The sequence below is a fragment of the Dasypus novemcinctus genome, chromosome 3, assembly GCF_030445035.2.
Source record: "Dasypus novemcinctus isolate mDasNov1 chromosome 3, mDasNov1.1.hap2, whole genome shotgun sequence".
In the NCBI taxonomy this organism is placed as follows: Eukaryota; Metazoa; Chordata; class Mammalia; order Cingulata; family Dasypodidae; genus Dasypus; species Dasypus novemcinctus.
This window is the reverse complement of record NC_080675.1, coordinates 2,683,233-2,705,958: the sequence shown is the minus strand read 5'-3', so window position 1 is coordinate 2,705,958 and position 22,726 is coordinate 2,683,233. Positions and strand designations below refer to the sequence as shown.

Genomic DNA, 22,726 nt, shown 5'->3' with positions numbered 1-22,726 from the left:
GGCGGGGAAGCTGGCGTGGAGCCGCTTCCGGGCTGGCGGCTGAGCTGTCCCGTGAGGAGGAAGCCAGTGTGCAGGGGGGCGCGCCCGCTCAGGAGGAGCCTTGCCGAGCCCCTGGGGGCCAGCGCAACCCGGGCCGCCCCCCCCCCCCAGCATGCATCCCCTGGCCCCCGCCTCTGCCCGGGTGCCCGGCCTGGCCGCGCGCCCCCGGGCTCCTCCTCCGAGAACCGGGGTTGCCTCTGGTCTCTCTGTCCCTGGGCCTGCTCTGAGCAGTTTCTGGAAGGCACAGGCCCTGGCCGAGGGCACGGAGGTCAGGGATGCCCGAGGCAGGGTGTGCAGGTCTGATGAGCTGCAGCCCACACGCCAGGCACAGCATGGGGGCGGCAGGGGGGTCGTGGTGTCCCCCCCCAGCACAGGCGGCCCCTGTGGCCCTTTCTCCGTCCTGCTCTCAAGCTGCGCCCCTGCGGGAGAAGCCCAGGCCGCGGGGTCGGCAGAGCTGTCCGTTGACCTCAGCTTGCTGTGCCCCTGCCGGTGACCTGGGGCCCTCCTCTGCGACACAGGGGAGCGCTCCCGCGTGGCAAGGGAGCTCGGAAGTCGAGGAGACCCCGAGGCCCTGGCACAAAGGCGTGGCGGTGTGGCCCTGTGCACCCGGGCAGCCTCGCCCTCTTCCTTCCTCCCCAGCTGGCCCTGACCTTTTCCTCCCGACCCCAGCCTCAGGGGGACCCCTGTACGATGGGGCAGCACACTTGGGGGGCTGCAGGGCCTGAGGGGAGGGGCGGCCGTGGGGCCCCTGAGGCTGCCCACGGCCCCCAATCCCCTGCCCTTCCTTTGTTACCACGGAGAGGCGCCTTTGGAAACACCAGCCATCCGTCAAGTTCAATGTCTGCGCAGGGGAGGGGCCAGGGCCGCGCAGCCGGCCAGGGCTGACCAGGGGTCACCACAGGGCCGCGGGGGCCATCCCCTCGTTCTGCAGCCCAGAGGCCCTTGGCAATCCTGGGGGGCCCAGGGCCAGGCCCCCGGGGTCTGGGTGTGGGGGGAGGCGCTGCGCGGGGAGTGCTGGGGGGGGCCGGGCCTCCAGGGCCGCTGCTCTGGAGGGGCTGGAAGGGAACTGGCCTTGGGTCCACTCCTCTCCTGGGCTCCCGGGGGCCTGGGGTGGTCACGGCAGAGGCCCTTCCCCGTCCCAGGGGCCCCCACTTCCATCCAGCTGCTCGTCTACCCACCCTCCTGCCGGCAGCTCTTCAACTTTCTTTGTTGAATGTTTCCGTTTGTACTGGGGACATCTCAGGTGGCAGCACATTCGTCTGGTTCCACGTGAAAAGGGGTTGAAAAGCCTGTACGGTGACAAGCCTCTTGTTTATCCTTCTCCAGTGTTAACTGGTTCTGAATCCGAGAAAAGCAGATGCTTCTCCAAAGAACAGGCGTGGTGGGATGTCAGGCATGGGGAAGGACCTGTTTGGCTGCAGGTGGTTGGGTTGTGGGCAGGACTGTCCCTCTCGATCCCCATGGCACCAGGGAAGAGCCCAAGACCCTCGGATGACCGGCCCCGGGGCCAGGCTGCTGTGGGATCTTGGGGAAGAGTGTGGGGAACAGCCAGGGGTCACCATGTTCCTGCTCCCCGCGGGGGCCCAGCGCCTCGCGGTCCTGGCTGGGGGGCCGTGGGCGGGCCTCCGTCTCCCCCGGCGCACAGGCGCGAGTGCGCAGCCCCTCGGAGCCCCCTGCGGCGTCGGCCGCAGTTTCCAGGCGCCAGGTCTGCGGCCGGGAAGGATGAAGCCTGTGTTTCCAGGACCAGAGGAACGCGGGGGACCTTGCCAGGGCCCGGAGGTCGCCCCGCCCCGCCCCCACCGCCATGCCGGTTCCCCAGAGACGGGGTGGGGGCTGGTGGCGGCGCAGGCCCTGTGGTGGTATGGGGGCAGCCCCCTCCTCCCCCCTCGCCCAGCCCCGTGCGGTGCTGGGGCTCCCCCTCTGGTTCCATCTGCTGGACTCTCCGTGGACCGAGGCTGGGGCTGATTTCCCGGAATTCACTCTGGGCAGGCCTCAGTGTGCCACTGGCCAGAGGGGTGGAGAGGGAACTCGGGGGGGTGGCCTCACCAGCTGCTGCCTGAGAGCCGCAGGGGAAGGCCCAGTCCCTCTTAGGGGGAGCTGGTGTGGGGGGAGAGTCCTGGAGCGGGTGAATTCAGCCACAATGCTTCCTCCTGGAAGACCTCCTGCACTGCACTCCTTGGCAGGCTGGCAGGATCGGGGCCCTGCTGCCCACCCTGCCGGTCTGCACTGCCTGTGCGGCCACGCCTCCAGCACGGCAGGTGGCTCAGGCCACTGAGCACCCGTGGAGGCCATCCCCCCTGGGGCCTCAGTTTCCCCATCTGCCAGATCCAGAGGGTCCTTGGCACCGCTTCCTCCTGGGAGGAAGGGGAGGGGCTGCATCCCATGGGGTGGGGGCCTGCAGGCCGGCCGGCGGGGATGGCTCTCGCCCCCTCCTTTGGGGCAAGAGATGCTCCAGGGGAGTGGCCCCCCGTCCACCGTCCCGGCTGTCCCTCGTCCTGGGGAGGCCGGGACCCTACAGCTGAGGCCCCGTGGCTGCTGCGAACGAGCTTGGGCAGGCCCCTCCCCTCCTGGGGAAGGCGGGGGTGGTAGCGGGACCCTAGCCTGAAAGCCTCAACCTTGGTGTCCACTTCCCTCTCAGAGACTCAGTTTCCACATCTGTCAACGGGATAAAATGGCCCTGCCCAGAGCACTCGTGAGTGGGATACACCCAGGAAATGCCCAGGGAAGGGATCCCAGGAAGGACCCCCCCCGGGAGGGGGGTGTTGATGGCCTGAATATCGAAAGGAGAACTGGGGTCAGGCAGCTCCTGGGCGCTGAGCTGGAGGCGGCGGGAAGTGCAAGTCACGGCGCGCAGGGAAGTGGGGCTGCGGGCCTGCGCTGCGGCCGCGGGAGGGGCCGGTGGGGCCTGAACCTGCGGCTCTCCCTCTGGGGCCCCCCCACGCTCAGCACCACCCTGTGTCCCAGGCCTCGGCCTCGGGGCGGGCACCTGCTGCTGGGGCCGGGCCCAGGGCCCCCCCTCCCCCGTCCTGTGCTCCGCCGCTCTCTGCCCCGAAGCCAGCTCTGTCCTCCATCCTCTGCAGGGCCCCAGAGGGAGGAGTGGCACTCCACTCCGACATGTTACTCTCTGGCCCCACCCAGGTGTGTCCTCTCTCCTGGCAGAGAGGCTGCTCGGGCTGGTGGGTCACTCCTGCGGCCCTGCAGGATGGCGGTGCAGATTTCAATTAATTGACCGAACAAGGCGATAAAAAAGATCAGGGAGATCTTTTCAAAGATGAAAAAGGAGGAAAAGGTAGTGAGACCTCCCGTTTCTGTATCTAAGCTGCCTGGCCTGGCAGTCCTTCCTTGTGTCGGACTTAAGTACATCAAGCTGCATTTCAGTTGAGCACCACTGCAGGAGAAGCAGGACAGCACAGTGCTTCGAGAAAGGGCTCCCGGCCTCCCCCACCGCTGGCATGTGGCTGGACCTACCCATGCCTCGGTTTCCCCATCTGTGAAGAGGGGACTAAGCAGTACCCGCTTCCTAAGGTCTTGAAGATGGAATCAGTTCATGCGTGCAGAGTCCTTAGAAGGAGCCTGGCACCAGGGGAGCCCGGGGGCGGGGGCAGGTCTGTGTGGCTGCGTGCAAGGCGCTGAGCACAGCCCTGGCCAGGTGCTGGCACCCCCGCCTGCTGCCTGCTGAGCTCGCTCCCAGCCTGGGGGAGGCAGGGCCTGGGCCGGCAGCCGCCTGTAAACATTCTGACCAGCATCTGACACTCATTTCCTGCTGGGACGGTTTCTTGGCTGGCCCCTGGCTCCGTGGAAGCCCTGACCTCTTGGGAACTGTTCTCTCATCTGTCAAGAGGGGTAGGAGGAACTCCAGCCTGCCCAGGCGACCCCGCTGGCCGCCACCCTGGGCCTGCTGGGCGACTCCATCTCCCCAGGTTTTCCCGGGAGCTGGGGACCTCCCGCCCGCTGCCCAGGTCCCTTCCTCCTGGAGCCGAGAGAGAAGCGCCGGGCGCGGCCCCGCAGGGGAAGGCAGCAGCAGCTGTTTCAGAGCCCGGCGGCTGCTGCTGCCAGGTCAGGGTGCTGCGGGGACCTGCCCGGGCCGGCTGGATCCCCGAGGCGCAGGGGTGGCGGGGAGGGTCTGCGGCCGGCGCCTGCCCTCCCCTCGGACAGCTGCGAATCGTCGGGCGGTTTCCCCGTTGGCTTGGATGGAGAGAGGGCGCTTGGCAGGAAGGCGACGTGGAGGTTGTGCAATGAGCCGGCAGCAGGAAGCCAAAGAGGCAGCCCGCCAGGGCCCTGTCAGGCCGCATGGCCCGGGGCCAGGCCCGGGGCCTCAGTTTCCCCCTTGGTGCACCGGGAACCAGAGAGGATGACTCTGAGCCTGGGCAAACGGTGACTCAGTTCACCCGGAAAATGGGCTGGGGTCCTCCCCAGGACCATAGGGAGAGAAGAGTGGGGTCCCTCCCAAGGCCACTTCCTGGCAGCTGCCTGCACCCCCTCCCAGCCCCGGGGACGGCACTGATGATGGCAGTGGGGGCCCAGAGGCTCGACCCCCCAGGAGGAAGAGGAAGTGCTCAGTCCCCAGGGGTGTCCCCCTCCATGAGCCGGCCCTCCCGGGGCCTTGGAGGGCTGTGCCTGGGGGAAGGGGGGCAGTCGGGGGAGAAGCCCCAGCCAAAATCGAAAGGGAAGACGGGGCCTGGGGCAGGGGAAATTCCTGAGCCACTTGGTCCTTTCCAGAAGGAAGGAATTTCTGAGCTGTGAAATAGGGAAGGGGTGTGGGGACGATGGGTGCCTCCCCGGGGTGCTCTCCCCCCCAAAGACTAAGAGAAGCACGGCTTAGATGGGGAGACTGAGGCCCTACGGGGGTGTGACGGGCTCAAGGCGTGCCAAGTGGGGACAAACCAGGCCTTGCGCCCCTTACCCAGGGGCCCCCAGAATCCTTCCTGGCCCGGGCCCAGCCGTGGGAAGTGCTCCCGTGGGAGTCCTCCAGGCCTGGACGCTGCCCCCTCCAGCCTGTGTGACCGCAGGCACACGATTTTCCCTCTCTGAGCCTCAGTTTCCCCTTTTCAGCAAGGCTAGATAATGAGCCCAGGATGGCCGGAGCAGGGCTGGGTCAATGTTCTGAGCAGCCCTGCAGCCCCCTTTTCCCCTTAAGGTGCCTCCTCCAGGAAGCCCACCCCCCAGCCTCTTTGTGGCCCTGGGGGTCGGCCAAGGGGAGCGGCTGCTTAGGCACTTGGGGGCGCTCTCCCCAGCTGGAGGGGCGGCGGGCCCCTCCCAGGCAGCCAATCAGGGGCCGTGGTCGGACAATGGGCCCCGCGCCCGGCCAATCCCGGGGCCCCGGGCGCTGCTCCCCGCTTCCCACAGGCCCGGTGGGCCTCAGCCACCCCTCCTCGGCAGAGTCCCGCTCCCCACTCCCCCCGTCCCCGCTGGGCGGGCCCGGCCCCCCTCCACCCCGCGCTCGGCCGCCGGCTCGGGCGGAGCGCGCCCCACGCGGGCTTTGGCCTCCGCCCGCGGGTTTTCCGCGGTTGCGCGGGCGGGGCGGCCCCGGCGGGGCGGAGCCCGCGACTATTTCAGGCGGCGCCGGCCCCGGCCGGGACAGCGGCGAACCCGCCCGGACACAGTAAGTGGCCTCCGCCAGGCGCCCGCGCCCCCGCGCCGCAGCTCCCCGCCGGCCCGACCCCGCGGCCGGATCCCGGAGGGAGCGGCGGGGCGCAGCGCTGCGGGGCGCGCCGGGCCCGGCTCTGGGCAGCCGCGCTCGCAACTGGGGTCCCCCGGCCGCGACGCCCAGCGTGGGCGCGCCCGCCGGGCCCTGTCCCGAGGGAGGCCGGCGGGGACAGGGGACTTGGGGACAGGTGCAGGGGCTCCCCGTCACCGACGGGTGGGAAGGCCCAGGGTGCCCCCGCTGCGTGACCTGGGACCCATTACAGTCCCTCCTGAGCCTGCGGTTCCCGGTCTGGGGGTGCCGTGCCCTCCCTTTCCCGCCCAGGGGAGAAGGCGCCGGGGCAGAGCCCCAAGAGGCCGTGACCTTCAGCTCTGACCCTGGGAGGAGCAGAGCTCGGGGTTCAGCTTTGAGTGCCACAGGCGTGCCACAACTATGTGACTTGGAGCAGGCCCCTTCCTGCTCCAGGGTCCCCAGCCAGGACTTAAAGGGACAGCCGCACACCCGGGTGGCCTGACTGGCAGGACCCTGACTCATGCGAGGCTTGACCAGTGCCCGGCATCTGGCCATGCGCTTTGGCCAAGGCCTCCCGGCAGCACGGTAAGGGGGTGCCCTCACCCCCTTTCAGGCTGTGAAGACGGAGGCCTGGGAAGGCAGCTGGGGCGGGGCGGGGTGCGCTGGGCTCCAGCCAGCGCCCTTCCCATGGGCGCAGAGGCCTGGGGGTCAACCCGGGGATGGGGTGAGGGGGGTTGCCGCGAGCCTTGGGGGGCCGATGCTCTGCCGGCGGTGGCGGGAGGCCGGCTGGAGTCTGGCCTGTGTGGGGACCCAGGAGCCGGGTGGCGTTGGCAGGTGTGGGACAGTGAGGTGCAGTGGTGGGTGGGGGTGTGGGCAGCGCTGCCGGCCACGATAGCCCCCACCCCCACCCCAGGAAGAGGGCCGAGGTGGGGCCCAGGTGCTGGGGTGTGGGGGGGTCAGAGACTCCTGTGGGTGCATGGAGTGAAAGTGAGATGGGGTGAGGGGAGCTGTGGCCGTGGGGCATGGCAAAGCGCCAGGGGCCACTTACCTGGGGCCCTCAGTTTTGGGGCTCCCCAGAGCATGCTCTGTTCAATCCCGGAGAGAGAGCCCAGCCCAAATGGCAAGGGGAGGAAACTGACGCCCCGGATGGTGGCACTTTGCTCAGGACAATGGCTGGAGGTAGAAGGAACCCAGATTTCCTGTCCCCCGAGTGGTTCCCGCCAAGCCCCAGAGCTGGGCGTGGGGCAGCGGCACAGGGTAGCCGGGCTGCGGGGAGAGGCCGCAAGGCCTGGACCCTGCACTCCAAGTCCGCTGCGTGCCGAGGCAGGCCCCGCCCAGCCCGGCCTCGCAGGACTGTCGCAGGGGCTGAGTGAATCGCTGTGTGTTTACCATGGGGGGGCAGGTGGTTAAAGGTCACCCCCCCCCCAGTTATCAGGGAGCCCTGGCTCTTCTGGCTCCTGGGGCCCCGGGGCCCCAGCCCTGACCTGACAGTGGTCGGGCCCTGGGGAGTGGGCAGCCGGGCACGCCGGCTCCTGAAGGCAGCGTGCAGGCCAACGCGGAGGCCGGGGAGCTGTGCTCTGGTGCCAGGTGACCTGAGTTCCAAGCTGCCCGTCTTGGGGACACTTGGAACCTTTCTGGGCCAGTTTCATGAAAGGAGGAAAATAGCACTCTCCTTTGTGGGAGGGACATGGGAAGGGCGCTCTTGTGGTGATGTCAGCCCATGTGAGGCAGGTAAGGTGACCTCGGGCCACCTGTCCCTCACTGGGACCCTTGCTTTTGAAGTCACGTGAAAGGCCCCCCAAGGTCCCTTCCCATCCTCTGAAGCTCAGCCCCAGTGGCCACATTTCCGGGGGTGCCGTGGTTTCGGACGGCCCAAGTCCCGAGGGAGCAGGCTCTGTTCCCCTCGCCGGCCCAGCTGGAGCAGCGGTGCATCTGCTCGGGGGTCCACCTGTGACCTCACGGGGAGGCGGCTCCCGGGCGCTCCGTGCCCCTGGCCGGGCGTTGCCTTCTGGTTCTCGTTGTCCTTTTCCCTGTCCAGAGCGTGGGCTGCCAAGGATCTGCCCAAGTGAGGTGAAGGCCCTCTTTCAGCGAGGCTGCCTGACCCCAGGCTCTTCTCCGTCCGTTTCTGGACAGGGCTGCGGGGAAGAGGAGCTGTGGCTGCCGAGACACCGGTGGCAGGGCTTGAGTTGCCGGTGCTCACCTGGGCTGGGAAATGGCCGGAGCCCTGGCGGTTGTCCGAGTGATGTCAGAGCGGGCCTGCAGTCCTGCCACCACGCTGGGCCCCGGGAGCCGGGAGCCAGAGCTGTGCCCTGCGGCTGCCGACCGCGCGCTCTCCTCCTCCCCGCCCTGCAGGCCTGAGCCCCCGGGATGCTGAAGATGATGACCTTCTTCCAGGGCTTCCCAAGCCCCCAAGCTGTGCCCAGGACCCCCGACTGCCCCGGAAGCCCCCAGAAGCTGCCCTCCACGTCAGAGGCCGAGTCGGAGGCCTCCATGTCCGAGGCCTCCTCTGAGGACCTGGTGCCGCCCCTGGAGGCGCCGGCCGCCCTGGACGGCGAGGACCGAGAGGCTGCCAAGAAGGAGAAGAAGTCGAAAGGCCTGGCCAAGATGTTCAGGATCTTCACCAAAGGGAGGAAGAAGGAGGGCCAGCCCAGGCCAGCCCAGCCCGATGCCGAGGGCGAGGCGGAGGAGGGCGGGCCCCTGCCCTCAGGTAGGCGGTGACGTCGGGGGACCAGGCCGCTCAGCGGGAGGGGGCGGGCAGGAGGGGCCTCGCTTCCTGCTGTCACCGGCCCCCGTCCCGCCTTGGGGGCTGGGGCTGGGAGGCCAGCCTGGGACACCGACGGGCCTGCGGGGTCTGCGCGCGCCCGTCCCCCCGGGCTTGGAGAGGGGCGCGGGCCGGGCGCCGCGCTGACGCCGCGTCCCCGCCCGCAGTGGAGGAGCTGAAGGCGGCGCTGGAGCGCGGGCGGCTGGAGGCGGCGCGGCCGCTGCTGGCGCTGGAGCGGGAGCTGTGCGCGGCGGCGGCGGCGGGCGGCCTGGGCGCCGAGGAGCTGGTGCGGCAGCAGAGCAAGGTGGAGGCGCTGCACGTGCTGCTGCGCGACCTGGTGCTCGGCGTGCTGCGGCGGCCCCTGGACGCGGCGCCCGAGCGGCTGCGCCAGGCGCTGGCCGTGCTGGCGGCGCAGGAGCGCGAGGACCGCCGCGCCGCCGCGGAGCCCGGGCCGCCCGGGCTGGCGCCCACGCGCCCGCGCCGCTGGCTGCAGCTGTGGCGGCGCGCGGTGGCGCAGGCGGCGGCCGAGCGCCTGGAGCGGCGGCCGGGCCCCGAGGCGCCGGGCTGCTCGGAGGCCGAGCGCGTCTTCGTGCACATGGGCCGCACCATGCGGGAGGACCTGGAGGCCGTGGTGGAGCGCCTCAAGCCGCTCTTCCCCGCCGAGTTCGGCGTGGTGGCCGCCTACGCCGAGGGCTACCACGAGCACTTCGCCGCGCAGCTGGCCGCCCTGGCGCAGTTCGAGCTGTGCGACCGCGACCCCTACACGCTGCTGATCTGGGTGCAGAACTTCTATCCCAAGTGAGCGGGCCGGGGGGCGGCGGGGCTCCGGGGGCGGGGGTCACGAGTCCCAGGGCAGGCCCCGTCGGCCTGCTTTACCCTGGGCACCCCTACCTTCTTGGGCCCCAGAGACTTCCAGCCGCACTCTGCGGTTGGGAAACTGAGGACCAGGAAGGGCAGGGACCTCGTTGTTCCTTTATGAGCTGGGGAGGGCTTGGGAAGGGCGGTGGCAGAGGAGGCTGGGGGGTGGTGCCCAGAGGTGGGGTTCTACCGGCCTGGGGAAGTTAGGGAAGCCAGCCTGGAGAAGGCAGCCCCGGAAAGGCCCCTGCCTGCCCCGGGAGAGCCCGTCCCCCTTGGGGAGCCCACAGGGTAATGGCTGTGGAGCGGGCAGGAGGGCAGTCTCCAGCCAAGGGAGCGGCCTCTCCCAGGGCCGGAGCCGGGCAGCGTCCAGGCAGGGGCCGCGCAGGGGGCTTGGTTAGCTGGCAGGGCAGGGGGCGCCGGCAGGCAGGAGGACGCGGTGCGGGCGGTGGGTGAGGAGGTCAGTGGGGCAGGGGCCAGCCCAGCCCTGCGCACGTTCTTGCCGGTCCTGCCAGTCCTGCCTCACCAGGAAGTGCCGGGCACCTGCGCCTCTGTGGCTCCACCCTTCGGTCCCGCGGCCTCAGGGCCCCCAGCGCGGGGTGCAGTAGAGTTAGCGCTCCGGGGAAGCCGAGGCCAAACCTGGGTGGGGCAGCCCAGGGAGGCCGTGTCGAGGCCCGTGTGGCCAGAGCGTTGGGGGAAAAAGGGACACAGCGGCGTCAGGCTGGGTGAGGGGCCCGGAGAGGGTCATTTTTAAGCTGCCGGGTAGACAAAGCCCCTCAGGAAGGGCTGGGCCGGTCCCCCCGAGCTCTGGGACCCCCGCAGGGCACCACGAGAGCCAGCCGGGCTGCCTCGGTCTGAGGAGCCCTTCTCGGGGGCACCTGGGCCGGGCGGGCAGGGGCAACAGCCAGCAGGGCGCCTGGGGGTCCGCAGGGCAGGGCCTCACGGGTTTTCCCAGGTGAGAGGGGGCCGGGCCGGCCAGGTGGGTGCACGGGCAGGGCGCCTGAGCTGCGCTCTCCAAGGTGGCTGCGGCGCCGGGCGGGGCTGCAGGACGGAGGCAGGACAGCGGGGAGGGGGCCCTGCCAAGAGGCGAGAACCGGGGCGCGGGCCTCGATCTCAGGGCCTCTTTGGGGCAGGAGTGGATGGGAGGAGAGGAAAACGAGGCGCCAGGGCTCCCGGGGCTCAGGTTGCACCAAACTCGTCCAGGTGGGGAGGGCCTGGGCGGGGCGGGGGCCGGCCGGTGAGCCCCGGCCCGGAGGGGTGCTGAGGAGGGCATCCCCGCAAGGGGCGCGCTGGGCGGGCGCAGCGGTCCTCACGCCGGTGCCCCTGCTCGCAGTGACATCATCAACAGCCCCAAGCTGGCGGGCGAGCTGCAGGACGTCAAGCTGGGGAGCCTCCTGCCCCCCAGGCAGATCCGGCTGCTGGAGGCCACGTTCCTGACCAACGAGGGGGTGAGGCCCGGGGGGCGGCCAGGGCAGGGAGGGTGTGGAGGGGGAGTGTAGTAATCAGCCGAAGGGCTGCTGGTGCAAAATACCAGAAACTGGTTGGCTTTTATAAAGAGTATTTATTTGGGGTAGGAGCTTACAGACACCAGGCCCTAAAGCATAAGTTACTTCCCTCACCAAAATCTACTTGGAGCAAGGTGGCTCTGACGTCTGCGAGGGCTCAGGCTTCCTGGGCTCCTGCGTTCCCAGGGCTTGCTTTTCTCTGGGTTCAAGGTTCCTTCCTTCCTGGGGCTAGCTTCTCTTTCCTCTGGGTGCTGACTTCCCAGGGCTCCAGCTTAAGGCTTCAGCATCAAACTCCATCATCAAAACTCCAACATTAAAAGCCCCCAACTCTGTCCTTTGCCATGTCTTTTATCTGTGAGTCCCCATCCACCAACGGGTGGGGACACAACGCCCTAATCCTAACTCAGTCATGGCCAGGTACAGATCAGATTACAAGCACAATCCAGTATTTCTTTTTGGAATTCATCAGTTATATCAGACTGCTACAGGGAGCTCAGACAGCAGGCCAGATGAAGAGCAGCCAGGCAGGGGGCTGCAGGGGACAGACCAGGGACGGGCGGGGAGGTGGAAGGGGGGAGCGGCGCGGCCTGGGGAGGGCAGCCTGCCCAGACGCATCCCTCGTGTCCCCCCCCCGCCACAAGGCCAATGTGAGAGAGCTGATGTCCCGAGCCTTGGAGGAGGAGTCACAGCACTGGGCCCAGGATGCGGCCCCCCAGAGGCTGGACGGCCACTGCCACAGCGAGCTGGTCATCGATGTCATCCAGGTACATGGTCTCCCTCCCCTGCCCCGGCCCCCCCGGGGAGCCCCTGCCCGGCTCACCCCCCACCACCCTGCAGATCGTCTCCCGGGGCCAGGCCAAGGCAGAGAGCATCACCCCCGAGCTGGGCGTGCAGATGAAGCAGGTGCTGCTGATGGAGCTGGTGTCGTTCCTGCAAAGGTGGGAGCGCGGGAGGGGGGCGTACACGGAGGGCCCTGCAGCCCCCTCTCCCGGAGCTGCCCCTAGGGTGTCTGCCTGGGCGGGGGTCCCTTCTGGCCCCGCCCCCTCCACTGGGAGTGGCTGCAAGCACCCCCCACCCCCGGCCCTCCACCCACTCAGCAAAGCTCCCAGCAGAGCAGTTTGCAATGGCCCGGTCACGCCATCCCCGGCAGTTCTCAGGGCTGTCTCCTTCCCGGACCTCGAGGGCCCGTCCAGCCACCCGCCCCCCCTCCTACACTTCCGGCCATAGGCCCTGGACATCGGGGGGGCAGGTGGGGCAGCAGAGCCCTAGGGGTGCTGCTCAGGGGCTGGCGGCCCCTCCCTGAGCCCAGGGCGGGTCCTGAACGCACCCCTTCTGGCCTCGCAGCTACCAGCGCGCCTTCGAGGAATTTCTGGAAAAGGGCAGACAGTTCAAGAATTACAGGGCTAACATCATGGCCATCACCAACAGCTGCCTGTCCTTCCGGTGAGGCCGGGGAGGGCGCGGCGGGGGTTCCTGGGAGCAAGAGGCCCTCGCCAGCCCAAGGGGGAGAAGGGCGAGCCGGGAGGGGGCCGAGAGGGGGTCCCGGGACGGGCAGCTTCGGCGAAGTCGTGGCCCCAGCAGGGCGTGTGGGGAGGCAGACGTTTCCCAGGTGCCGGCTGTGTGGCCCGCATGCACGCGGATGCTCTGCTCTTGTTGCATTTCACCCCCCACGCGCGCCCTGCGGGGCGGGTCCAGGGACTGCCTTTGTGCTGGGCTGCGGGTGCGTGCTCACCGGCGAGGCTGGGCCTGCCTCGTGGCGGGGGCACAGGCGGGAGGATGTGCCTTTGGGCCTGGGAGCTATGGAAGGTTCTAGAGGGAAGGAGTTCCTCTGGGGCTCCCGGGCTCCCTGGGTGTGATGCTGCGGGCTGGGCAGGGCTGGTGTGAGCGCCCTGCCTCCGTGTCCCAGGACGTCCATAGAGCAGTACTGGAAGCCCCTAGCGGATCTCCCCAGCTGCGTGCTGCGACCCCTGAGCGAGCTCAAGAGCCGTGGCTTTGACGTCCTGCTCCAAAATCTGTTCACGACCCTGAAGGTAGCCAGAGCCCCCTCCCCGTGGCCGCTGAGCCCAGCACCGCAGGGCGCTGGGGGGGGGGGGGAGGCTGAAGGAGGGCATCCAGGCGGTGGGGGCCAGGGAGGGGCTGCCCCGGGCGGGGAGGGCAGGGGGCAGGAGGTCTCAGTGCCCCTGCTCCTCTTCGGCTGCACCCAGGTCCCGAGTCTGCATACACTTCTCTCCGCTCCCCAGACCCTCGCACCCACCCCCGGCCCCCTGCCCAGCTCTCCGCTAGGATGCCCAGGCCTTTGGCAGCCGCCCGCCACGCCTACTTTGGGCCAAGGAGCCCCGGGGACCCCTGAGCTCCCGTAGTGGGGGGCCCCGTGGTGAGGGGTGTGTCTCCCTTAGGAGGGGGCTGTGGCCGGCCACCTCGCCTCCACTTCCCGCCCTGCAACAGGGACGCCAGCTCTGCCGGGGTCCCCCGGGGGTCCTGGGCGCCCCCAGCCCGGCCCGCGGGCGTCTATCTGGGAGGGGGTCGGCGCCGAGGTCACCAGGCCGCCCCCTCCCTCCCGTCGCAGCCGCTCTTCAAGAGGTTCACGCAGACCCGCTGGGCGGCGCCCGCAGACACCCTGGAGGTGATCCTGGCAGCCGTGGGCGAAAGGCTGCCCGAGTTTTCGGATCTGCAAGACCGCCTCCGCGAGGTGAGGCGGCGCGGGGGGGTGCACGCACGCATGCGCCCCGCGCGCCTCGGCCCCCGCCCCACTCGGGGGCTTCCTGCGCGCGCCCGGAAGCCCCGGGAAGCGGGGTGCTGGCCCCCCGCGCCTGGGAGGCTCACGCGCCTGGCCGCCCCTGCCCAGGAGCTCGTGGAGGCCGTGCACCTGCACCTGGTGAAGGAGTACATCGCGCGCCTGTGCAAGCGGAGCGTGGTGCTCAAGGCGGCCGAGCAGCAGCAGCTGGCGGCGCACGTGCAGGGCGCCGCGGCGCGCATCCAGCTCCTCTGCACCCAGCACGTAAGCCGGCCGCTCCTTCCCGAGCCCCTCCGGGAGCAGCGCAGCCCCCAGGCCCCTCCAAACCCCCTGCTTCCTGGAGAGCCCCCCAGCCCCTCCAACCCCCACCCCCCGCTTCCTGGAGAGTCCCCAACCCCTCCAACCCCCCCTGCTTCCTGGAGAGGCCCAGGCGGCCCCCCACCCACCAGGCCCGTGCCTGCAGGGTTCCCACGCGAGCTGGCTGGACCCCGCCCTCACCACGCTGGCCGAGGTCATCTGTCTGCAAGACCCCAGCGCCATCAGGATCGCGGTGGCCACTTACGCCAGCTGTTACCCTGACTTCAGGTGAGGACGAGGGTCACTTTGGGACCCTGGCCATTGGTGGGGCCCTGCCAGACCCCACAGGTGGTGGTCAGAGGCCTGGTGGGACTGGCGTTGGCGCCCTTTGGCCCACAGAGACTGGGCACGAGCCACGCAGAGGCAGCCACGGCCGCTGACCTCCATTGCGTGCTGGCCACGTGCCGGGCGCAGTGCCGCGATCGTGGCGGGCTTGGTCCTCGCCACAGCCCTGTGAGGCCGGCGCTCTCTAACCCCACCTTACAGACAACGGTGGAGGGCCTGTGGTGCGTGCGCGAGGGAGAGCTCGACCCCCTGGGCCGGGGTCTGCTCTAGGTGACCCTGCCTCTCGGGGGAGACAGGCCAGAGGCCAGGGAGCCGCCAGGGAGCCGCCAGGGGCCGTGGCGGGGCCGTGGCGAAGTGGCGCCCGTGCTCAGCCTGGGGTCCCCGGGGGCTCGCGCTGGGCCCTGGGCCCTGCTCTGGAGGAAGGAGGAGCCCACGGCTGCCTGGTGACTGCAGAGCCAGGGGCGCGTTTCCTTCTAGGCTGGGTGCCAACACCGCCGGGCAGGCTGGACAGAGCTGGAGCTGGCTCGACCCCTGGCCAGCTCACCCCACCCATCCAGCCACCCACCCAATTCGCTCACCCTGTCATCCATGTGCTCACCCACCTGTGCAGACACCCATCCATCCATCTATGCCCCCGTTCGCACCCTCACCCGTCCACCCAGCCACCCAGCCATGTGTCCATCTGCTCACCTCCCACCCATCTACTCATCTACACCCATATCTTCCTTTTCCTCCCTCCATCCCCTTCCTCCCTCTCCCTCCCCTTCCCTCCTTCCTTTCCCCTCCCTTTCTTCTCTCTCCCTCCCTCCTCCCCCTCCTTCCTCCTCCTCCCTCCCTCCCCTTCCCTCCACTCCTTTTCTTCTGTCCAGTCTCTCCATCCACCCACCACCAGCACCTATTTAAAGAGCTCCTACTCTGCGCCAGGCTGCCAGGCACCGGCTGGGGGAGGTGTCCTGAGGACCAGCCTGTTGAGCCACCAAGCCGAGAGACAGCCCCCCCAGTCACGCGAGGGTCGTGCCCAAGGTCATGGGCAGCAGGAGGTGGCTCTAGACAGGGAGGGGGAGGGCCCTTGGAGGGAGCCCTGCTTGGTGAAGGAGCCGCCGTAGGAGGGCGCAGGAAGCACTTCCCGGAGTGGCTGGTGCGCACCCCGAGACCCTCGGATCTGGGGCCGGAGGCGGGGGCCGCGGGGGGGGGGGGGGGGTAGGCCGCTGACGCCGCTCCCCTCCCGCCAGCAAGGATCACCTGAGCGCCATCCTGGCCATCAAGGGCAACCTGCCGAGCAGCGAGGCCAGGGCCATCCGGAACATCCTGGACGTGCGCGTGGGGCCACCGGAGGACGCCAGGCCCCTCTTCTCTCTCATAAAAGTCGGTTAGCTTTCCCGAGGCCCGCCCTGCTTGAGAACACGTGGCCGGCGCCGCGGCCCGCACGGCCCCCGGAGGCTGGAGGCGGACAGGCCGCACTTACCCCCGGGCAGGAGCCCCCGGGGCCCCAGCGCGAAGCCCCAGGCGCGCTCTCTACAGCGGGGCTCGCTCCGTGCACGGAAGGCGCGGCGAGGAGGAGGACGCCGGGGCCGGCCACCGCCCACCCGAGTGCGCGCTCGGCCTGCGCGGGAACGGCCCCGTGGGTGGGCTGGGCGCCCCCCAGCCCCCTGGCCGGCCCTCAGCCCTCCACCCCCTCCAGCTCAGGGCCGCGATGGGCCGGGCTCAGCATGTCTGTGGGCTGAGGTCACGGCCGGAGGGCCAGGATGGGAGGGAGGCGCTCTCCCCTGGCCTGGAGGGGTCCTTGGAGCCCCTGGGGTGGGCAGGGGCTTGAGGGGGTGCAGAGCTGGCATCAGAGCCCACCTCCGGGTTGCCCCCTGACCCACGGGGCCCCTCTCCGCACCACCCAAGGCGTTGCCCCGAGATGGTCCCAGGAGGCTGCGGCGTGCCCCACAGCTGGGCCTACTCAGGTCCCCCGCTCTGCCCAGGGGCAGGCCCGGCGGCCACCAACGCTCGCCTCCCGGAAGCCCGGCCGAGGGCCTCAGGGTGGGCTCAGGGTGGGCTCAGGGTGGGCCCCGCAGCCGCTGTGACGGCCACAGGTGCGGTGCTTCGGAGCAAGACCCGGCGTCTCAGGTGTCGCAGGCCGGCTCCTTCCAGAAGCTCTGTCCTGCCAGCTTCCGGGACTTGGCTCCATCTTGACACCCGCCCCCGCTCTGGCTCTCCCCTGGGCCCCTCCCCTTTGTGCTTCCCAGGGCCCCCTGGACAACCTCTTTAAGACCCCCCGCCCAGCAGCCTTCCTCCCACCTGCAGCCTGAGGCCCCGTAACCTGTACCCAGGGGTCCTGGGCATTGGGAGGAGGGCATCTTGGGGGCTCCCCCGGCCCCTGCCACGGTGCACGGCTGTCCCCCCGGGCCCCTGCACACCCCAAGGTCTCGCCTCTCAGCCCGGCGTGGGGCCCCGGGCCAGGCCTCCCCTCTGAAGGTGCCCAAGGGGGCCGGCCCCTTTCCCAGGTACTGCCCCGCACACCTGGCCGGCAAGGCCCGTGTCGAGGGCGCCCAGAAGCCTTTGTACATTCATGAGGAGTTAGCGCGCGTGTTATTCCCGTTGTTAATAGGATTTTGTATTTTTTGATAGTACCGCTTTTGTATATGTGTCATCAGGAGGGGACTTGGGTTTTTATAGCTTGATATAAAGCTGATTTTAAAAGTGCCTGTCGAGTGGATTTTTGGGGGGCTGCAAAGTGAGGGTGGAGGTGGGGGGGCGCCAGCTCAGGTGCACCCTTGGAAGCTTCCTCAGCCCCTGGGGTTCCGGGCAACCCTGTCCCCTTGGGCTCTGTGGAACCCTGCTGGGCCAGCCCTCCCATCTCGGGCATGCTGGGGGCTCTGCCGGGCACGGCCAGCGACTTCGTCCCGCTGTGCCTCAGTTTCCTGCCGGGCCTCCCCCGCAGTCCTTTCCTGAGAATGACGGGGTGGGATTAGCGTTGGGGGTGGATGCCTGCCGATGTTCCAGCCCCGTGGCGCTGGGCCGGCGGGCGCTGCGGCGTTTCCGGGACAGACTTGTTGGCGCACAGCAGTGGACAGAGACGAGCCCCGTGGCCTGTGCTCCAGGCTGCTCCAGCTCGCGGGGAGGGGCAGCCCCGGGCATCCTGAGCTTAGGGGAGGGGTGCTGCCCCCCATCCTAAGGACGATTCCTGGGCGAGCAGAGACCCCGTGTGGGGCGGTGCCTTGACAAAGCCGGGGGAGGGGCCAAGGTGACTGCTGGGGGCCTGGGCGCCACCAGGGCAGGGGAGGCAGGCCCTTCCAGAGTGCCGCGAGAGCCCCGGAGAGCTGGGGAGCGAGGAGGGGAGAACCCGGAGGGGCACAGAGACCCCTCTTGGGCACGCCTCTGTTGGGGTGAGGGCCTGCCTGTCCACGTGGTGCCCGTGTGGGGCCCTGGGGGCGTTTGATGCTCACGGGGAGAGCAGCCTCAGGTGCCACATGCTTCCCTGGGAAGCACTGGCTGTGTGCACATGCGCACGCATGCGTTCATGTGTGAATGCATACGTGTACACGTGTGCACATGTGTGTTCATGTGCGTGCGCATATGTGTTCATGTGGCGAAATGTGTTCATGTGTGCATTGTGCTTGCGCATGTGTGTGCATGCGTGCACGCACCTGCGTGCACACGTTTGCAGGTTTGTGCATGTGTACATTCATGTGTGCATGTCTGCGTGTGCATGTGTGTGCACGCACGTTTGCATGTGTTCATGTTTGAATGTGCGTGTGCACGCGCGTTTGCACGTGTGCATTCGTTTGAATATGTGCATGTGCACGCGTGTGTTCATATGTGCACACGTGTACGTGCATGCACACACGTTTCCAGGTGTGTGCAGGCGTATATGCGTACATTCATCTGTGCATGTGTGTGCGTATGTGTGCATGTGCGTGCGTGCATGTGTGCATGTGTACATGCATGTTCTGCGTGTGTGCACGCGTGTGGGGGGCTGGAGAGCATGCCCCTCCCTGACCCCAGCCCCTGGCACCAGCAGGGTGGAGTGATGGGCTGGAGGGCCGTGCTGCAGCTCTAAGCCTCTCGGGGGCATATTAGGGCCCAGCTGGAAGCCTCAGCCTCTGGAAGGGCCCTGCTGCCACCGGGGCCGGGCCGGCCTCTCAGAGCCCTGGCCCGCTTGGCCCCAGGGCCTCCCCCACGGGCTCCTCGCCGCCCACCCTGGGCATTGCCCTCCCGGGAGGGGGACGCTCAGCCGGCGCCTCGGATTTGCCTGGAGCTGGGACCTCCACGGGCTGGGGTCCCACAGCCACCAGCCTCGCCCACCTGCGGTTTCCACCACCAACTTCTCCTTGGCCTCAGGAGAGTCCCTAAAGGGGCGGAGCAGGGCGGGGCCTGAGTCACCTGGGCGCAGGGACGCGACAGGGCAGAGAGGCCCCGAGCCTGGGCTGGGGGGCCTGGCAGGCAGGGCCGGCACCTTTCATATGAGGAGAGGGTTCCCCCTCCCCCAGGCTCCAGGCCCCCAGGCCCCCAGGCCCCCAGGCTCTGCCACCCACTGGAACAGAGCTGAGCAGGCAGGGAACAGCCTGGGCAGCAGGGGCTGGGCGCTGGGCACGGGGCAGGGCTCCCTGTGCTGGGGGAAGGAGGCGTGGGCGGGGGTGGGTGACAGCAGGAGTGGGGCCAGAGCTGCGGCCAAGTGCACAACCTGGAGCCAGGCTCCCTCTTCTAAGAACTGCTGTTATCGATGCTCTAAGGCAGATGCCGAAGGACGCATGTCCCAGATTTGTAGGAAGACACAGGAAACTCCCTGGGGTTCCTCAGCAGCGGTGGTGAAAGAATTACAGCGCCCTCAAACCGTGGGGCGCTAGGCAGCTCCCAAAGAAAACAAGGAAGTTCCCTGGCTGTCACTTAAACATTGTTGCAACATAGAATTGTTAAGAGGAAAAACCAGTGCAAAGGAGTGTAGCGTGTGCCTTCCCGTAAAGGGAGAGGACAGAGCGGTGCGCTTGTGTCTGCAGGTGCGCCCATCAGGCGTGCTGGGAGCACACGCCAGACGCCAGCGGCAGTCCTGCGGGAGCGGGCGCCGAGCGGGGTGGGCGGGGGTCCTGGGAGGATTTTTGGTTGCTGAGCCACGTGAAGGCTTTGAATAGGAAAATCTTGTGTGTGTAAACTTGGAGGAGATGAAAGTGGGTGTCACTGGAGAGCTGAGGCGGGAGGAGAAGGCGAGCGTCTGCCCAGGGCCTGCCTGGGATGTCGCGGCCCCTCGGCAGGGACCCGGGCGCCTTGCTCTGAGCCCGGCGCAGGCCTGAGGTCGCCGGAGCCGGATGTCACCCCGGCGTGCCTGCTGTCGGGGCGGTGGCCACGGCGGATGAGGGGGGCTAAGGTGAGGGGGAGTCTTCCGGCAGGCTGGGAGGGTGCTGGGGCCCCGGGGTGGGTACGGGCGGGAGGAGGAGGGCCCAGCCGGCCCTGAACGCCCCCTGCGCCGCCCAGGAGCTTTCTCATCCCCTGCAGCACGGGGGACCCGTGGAGACAGAGCAGGTTAGCACCGTCCTCGGAGGAGAGGGACGCGGGCTGGCGCCAAGGAGAAGGGGATCGTCGCAGGCGCGGGGGCGGCCGCCTCCCGAGGAGGGGGCACGGCTCCAAGGGGGAGCACGTGGGCGCCCGCCCCACCCCCAGCTGCCCTGATTCGGGCCTGGCTGAGCGATGTGGCCTTAGCCCCTGGGCGAGAGGGCCCCGGGCGCCTGGGGGCCACCAGGGTGGGCGACACCAGCTGCGCAGCCCCCGGGGGCCTGGGAAGGCGGTGCCCCGGGAGGCGACAACAGAACTCCTGTGAGCCAGGAAATCCCTTCTCCTCTACGTCCCTCCAGCCCCCTCTGCTGACCACACTTGGGGGGAGCGGATCCCCAGTGGGACAGGACAGGACGGCTCGGAGCCGCGGCAGGAGGGGGCCGGCAGCCAGCTCTCCCGCCACTCGGCCCCGCGTTCCAGCCCTCCCGAGGCGGCCGGCCGTCTCCAGAGGAGCACCCAGCAAGGTCCCGTCGGCCTCCCTGCAGGCGAGGAGACGGGGAGGCGCGGCCCCAGCCCGCCCCACCCCCAAGTGGGACTTTGTCCCCGCGAGGAGGCTCCAGGCGGCTGGGCAGGGGCCGGCGGCGCCCGCGGGGCGTTCCCTCCTCCCGCGAGGGGCGCGTCTCTTCTCAAGGGGGCCTTCCAGCGGCCCTCGACGGCCTTCGGGGCCCTTTGGGGACGTCCACCCGCGTACCTCTTCCCCAGACGTCCTTGTGGCCGGACTTCCCAGCCTGTTCCGGCCAAGTCCCTGCCCGTCCAGCCGCGCCGTAGCGGGTCCCGGCGGGTCTGTGCCTCCGGCCGTCTCTCACGCCAGATGCTGTGGGTCACCAGATGCCCGGCCTCAAAGGTCACCAGATGCCCGTTTCTTCACCCGGGTCCCTCAGAGCCCCCATCGGGGCTGGGGGGGCCGCGCTGCCCGCTCTCAGGGGGGCTGGCGTGGAGGGAGCTGGTGCGTTCCGGCTTTCCTCCTCGGTCCAGTGGAAGCCCCAGGCCGGGGGCGGGGCCCGGGGGTGCTGGACAGGTCACAGCCTCCGCCTAGTGCTGTCCCCTCATGATGACAGCACTGCTGCCCTCACCCCGCCTCCCAGCTAGGTGGGCACAAAGGCTCGCGGTCACGAGGAAAGCTCAGCTGCGTGTCCCAGCGTCTCCACCCAAGGAGAATAATGATTTGCAGGGGACAGCACAGGCTTGCTCCAGAATTCCAGAGGTCAGGGCCGGGGGCCTCCCGCTGGTGCTGGACGGAGGTTCCTGCGGTGACTCCACCGCTTCGGGGGCCGCTGCGCCTGCTGGATCCCAGGCCGCGTGGCGGAGCAGCCTGCGCGCGTGGCGGAGCGTGCAGCGCCTTTTCTGGTTCTGATCCACGCTTGCACCCGGCTGCGCAGGGGTGGCCCCGGGACGGGTCAAAGGGACACACGAAATAGGTTACCTCCGGACGCCGGGAGGCCTACCGAGCACTGGCCTCTCGTTCCAGGAGAGGCGGTGCAGGGTCTCACCTTAGACGGGAGACCTGGAAATTCTCCCGGCGTTTGTCTTCCACCCTCTAGTTCACGGAGGTCTTACTGAGGCAGCTAGAGGGCTGGCCGCTTCCGGTCTCTCAGAGCCAACCAGCCTAACAGCATCAGCGCAGTGGGCCCAGGGCAGGCACAAGGAGGGGACGCGGCAAAGACCGACAGTCTTGGTCCAATCACAAGTCAGATGCAGGGGCTGCCTCGAAAGGTCGTCAAGGTCAGGAAAGTCAAGAAAAGACCCAGGAACTGTTCCAGACCAAAAGCGTCTAAAGAGATATGACAGGGAAGTGGACTCGGCCCAGTGGTTAGGGCATCCACCTACCACATGGGAGGTCTGCGGTTCAAACCCCGGGCCTCCTTGATCCGTGTGCAGCTGGCCCAGAAGCAGTCACAGAAGAACACACAGCGAATGGACACAGAGAGCAGACAGCTGGGGGGGGGGGAGAAAGAAATAAAAAATAAATCTTAAAAATATAAAAAAATAAAAATAAGTAAAAATAAAACTAGCAGTCAAGGAAGAGCCGCGTCTGCACGTCGGTGAAACATCTGAAGAAGGCGACGGCCAGAACAGGCAGAGGAGAAAGCAGTTTCCTCGCCAGGGGGAGGGTGGCCGGGGACTGCTTTCATGATTACAAGCCTGGAGCTGTTCTTTGACTTTCTAAACTAGGGTCCCATGTCCTCTGGTAAAAATGTAAATAAAAATTTTAGAAATCACAAGAAAGAACTGATTTGTCCTCATGGAGTTAATGATTAGAGTATAGGTCACCAGAAAATAGAAGGAGGGTAGAAAACGGAAAGCTGAGGGTTGAGCTGTGCTTGTTTGAAAACTTTTTTGCCAATTCTGAAATTGTTTGAAAATCTGTAGAAATGAACAGAAATGGAGAAAGCATTGTAAGTGGCAGAGCTGTCATAAGGGCATGACAGTGGTTGACAGGGAGAGTCTAAGGTCATGTCTGTTCCTAGAAGGAAAGCTAAAAACTGTGACATGGGACTGTATAACAGTGAAACCTCACGTAAAATGTGAATATGGGTGATAGTGCATATACGTAAGACTGTTTTTACAAAATATAAGTACAGATAATCTAGAGAGAAGGAAACAGACTAGCAGCAATATACAGCAGGGGAAGCTTAGAGAAACTGAAAGATAATTAGATTTTGTTTGTTTTTTATTATTATTGGAATAATGAAAATGTTCTAAAAATGACTAAAGTGGTGAATGCACAATTATGTGATTATAACGGATACCACTGATGGTACACTTTGGATGGATTCATGCTTTATTACTATGTATCAATAAAATCGACTTGTTAAACTCAATCAATCAATAACTAGAATTTTTAAAAAGAACCAATTTGTGAGAAGTGACAGGAAAATATTGGAAACCTTGGAATTAAATTTAAAAATAAAATAAAATCCCCCCTAGAAAGTTTGTGTGCAAGTACAGTTCCCCCAGCAGTGCACTGTGTTTTAATTTCCAGATGTTCTCATCCGCAGCAT

The 22,726-nt window shown here is 67.4% G+C and overlaps 1 protein-coding gene across 2 annotated transcripts; it reads left to right on the top strand.

The window, feature by feature from the left end:
• Positions 1-5,559: 5,559 nt before the first annotated feature.
• On the top strand, positions 5,560-16,880 carry TNFAIP2 (TNF alpha induced protein 2). Of its 2 annotated transcripts, none has more exons than XM_058291223.1 (12): positions 5,560-5,641; positions 8,048-8,402; positions 8,624-9,254; positions 10,645-10,759; positions 11,458-11,580; positions 11,654-11,754; positions 12,161-12,259; positions 12,723-12,846; positions 13,383-13,505; positions 13,662-13,814; positions 14,014-14,135; positions 15,425-16,880. In XM_058291223.1, the coding sequence occupies exons 2-12, from the start codon at positions 8,063-8,065 to the stop codon at positions 15,564-15,566; spliced, it is 2,073 nt and encodes a 690-aa protein (XP_058147206.1). In that variant the 5' UTR covers positions 5,560-5,641; positions 8,048-8,062; the 3' UTR covers positions 15,567-16,880. The 2 variants fall into 2 exon arrangements, with proteins under 2 accessions (XP_058147206.1, XP_058147208.1); XM_058291225.2 differs by lacking the exon at positions 5,560-5,641 and adding an exon at positions 5,900-6,280.
• Positions 16,881-22,726: the final 5,846 nt, after the last annotated feature.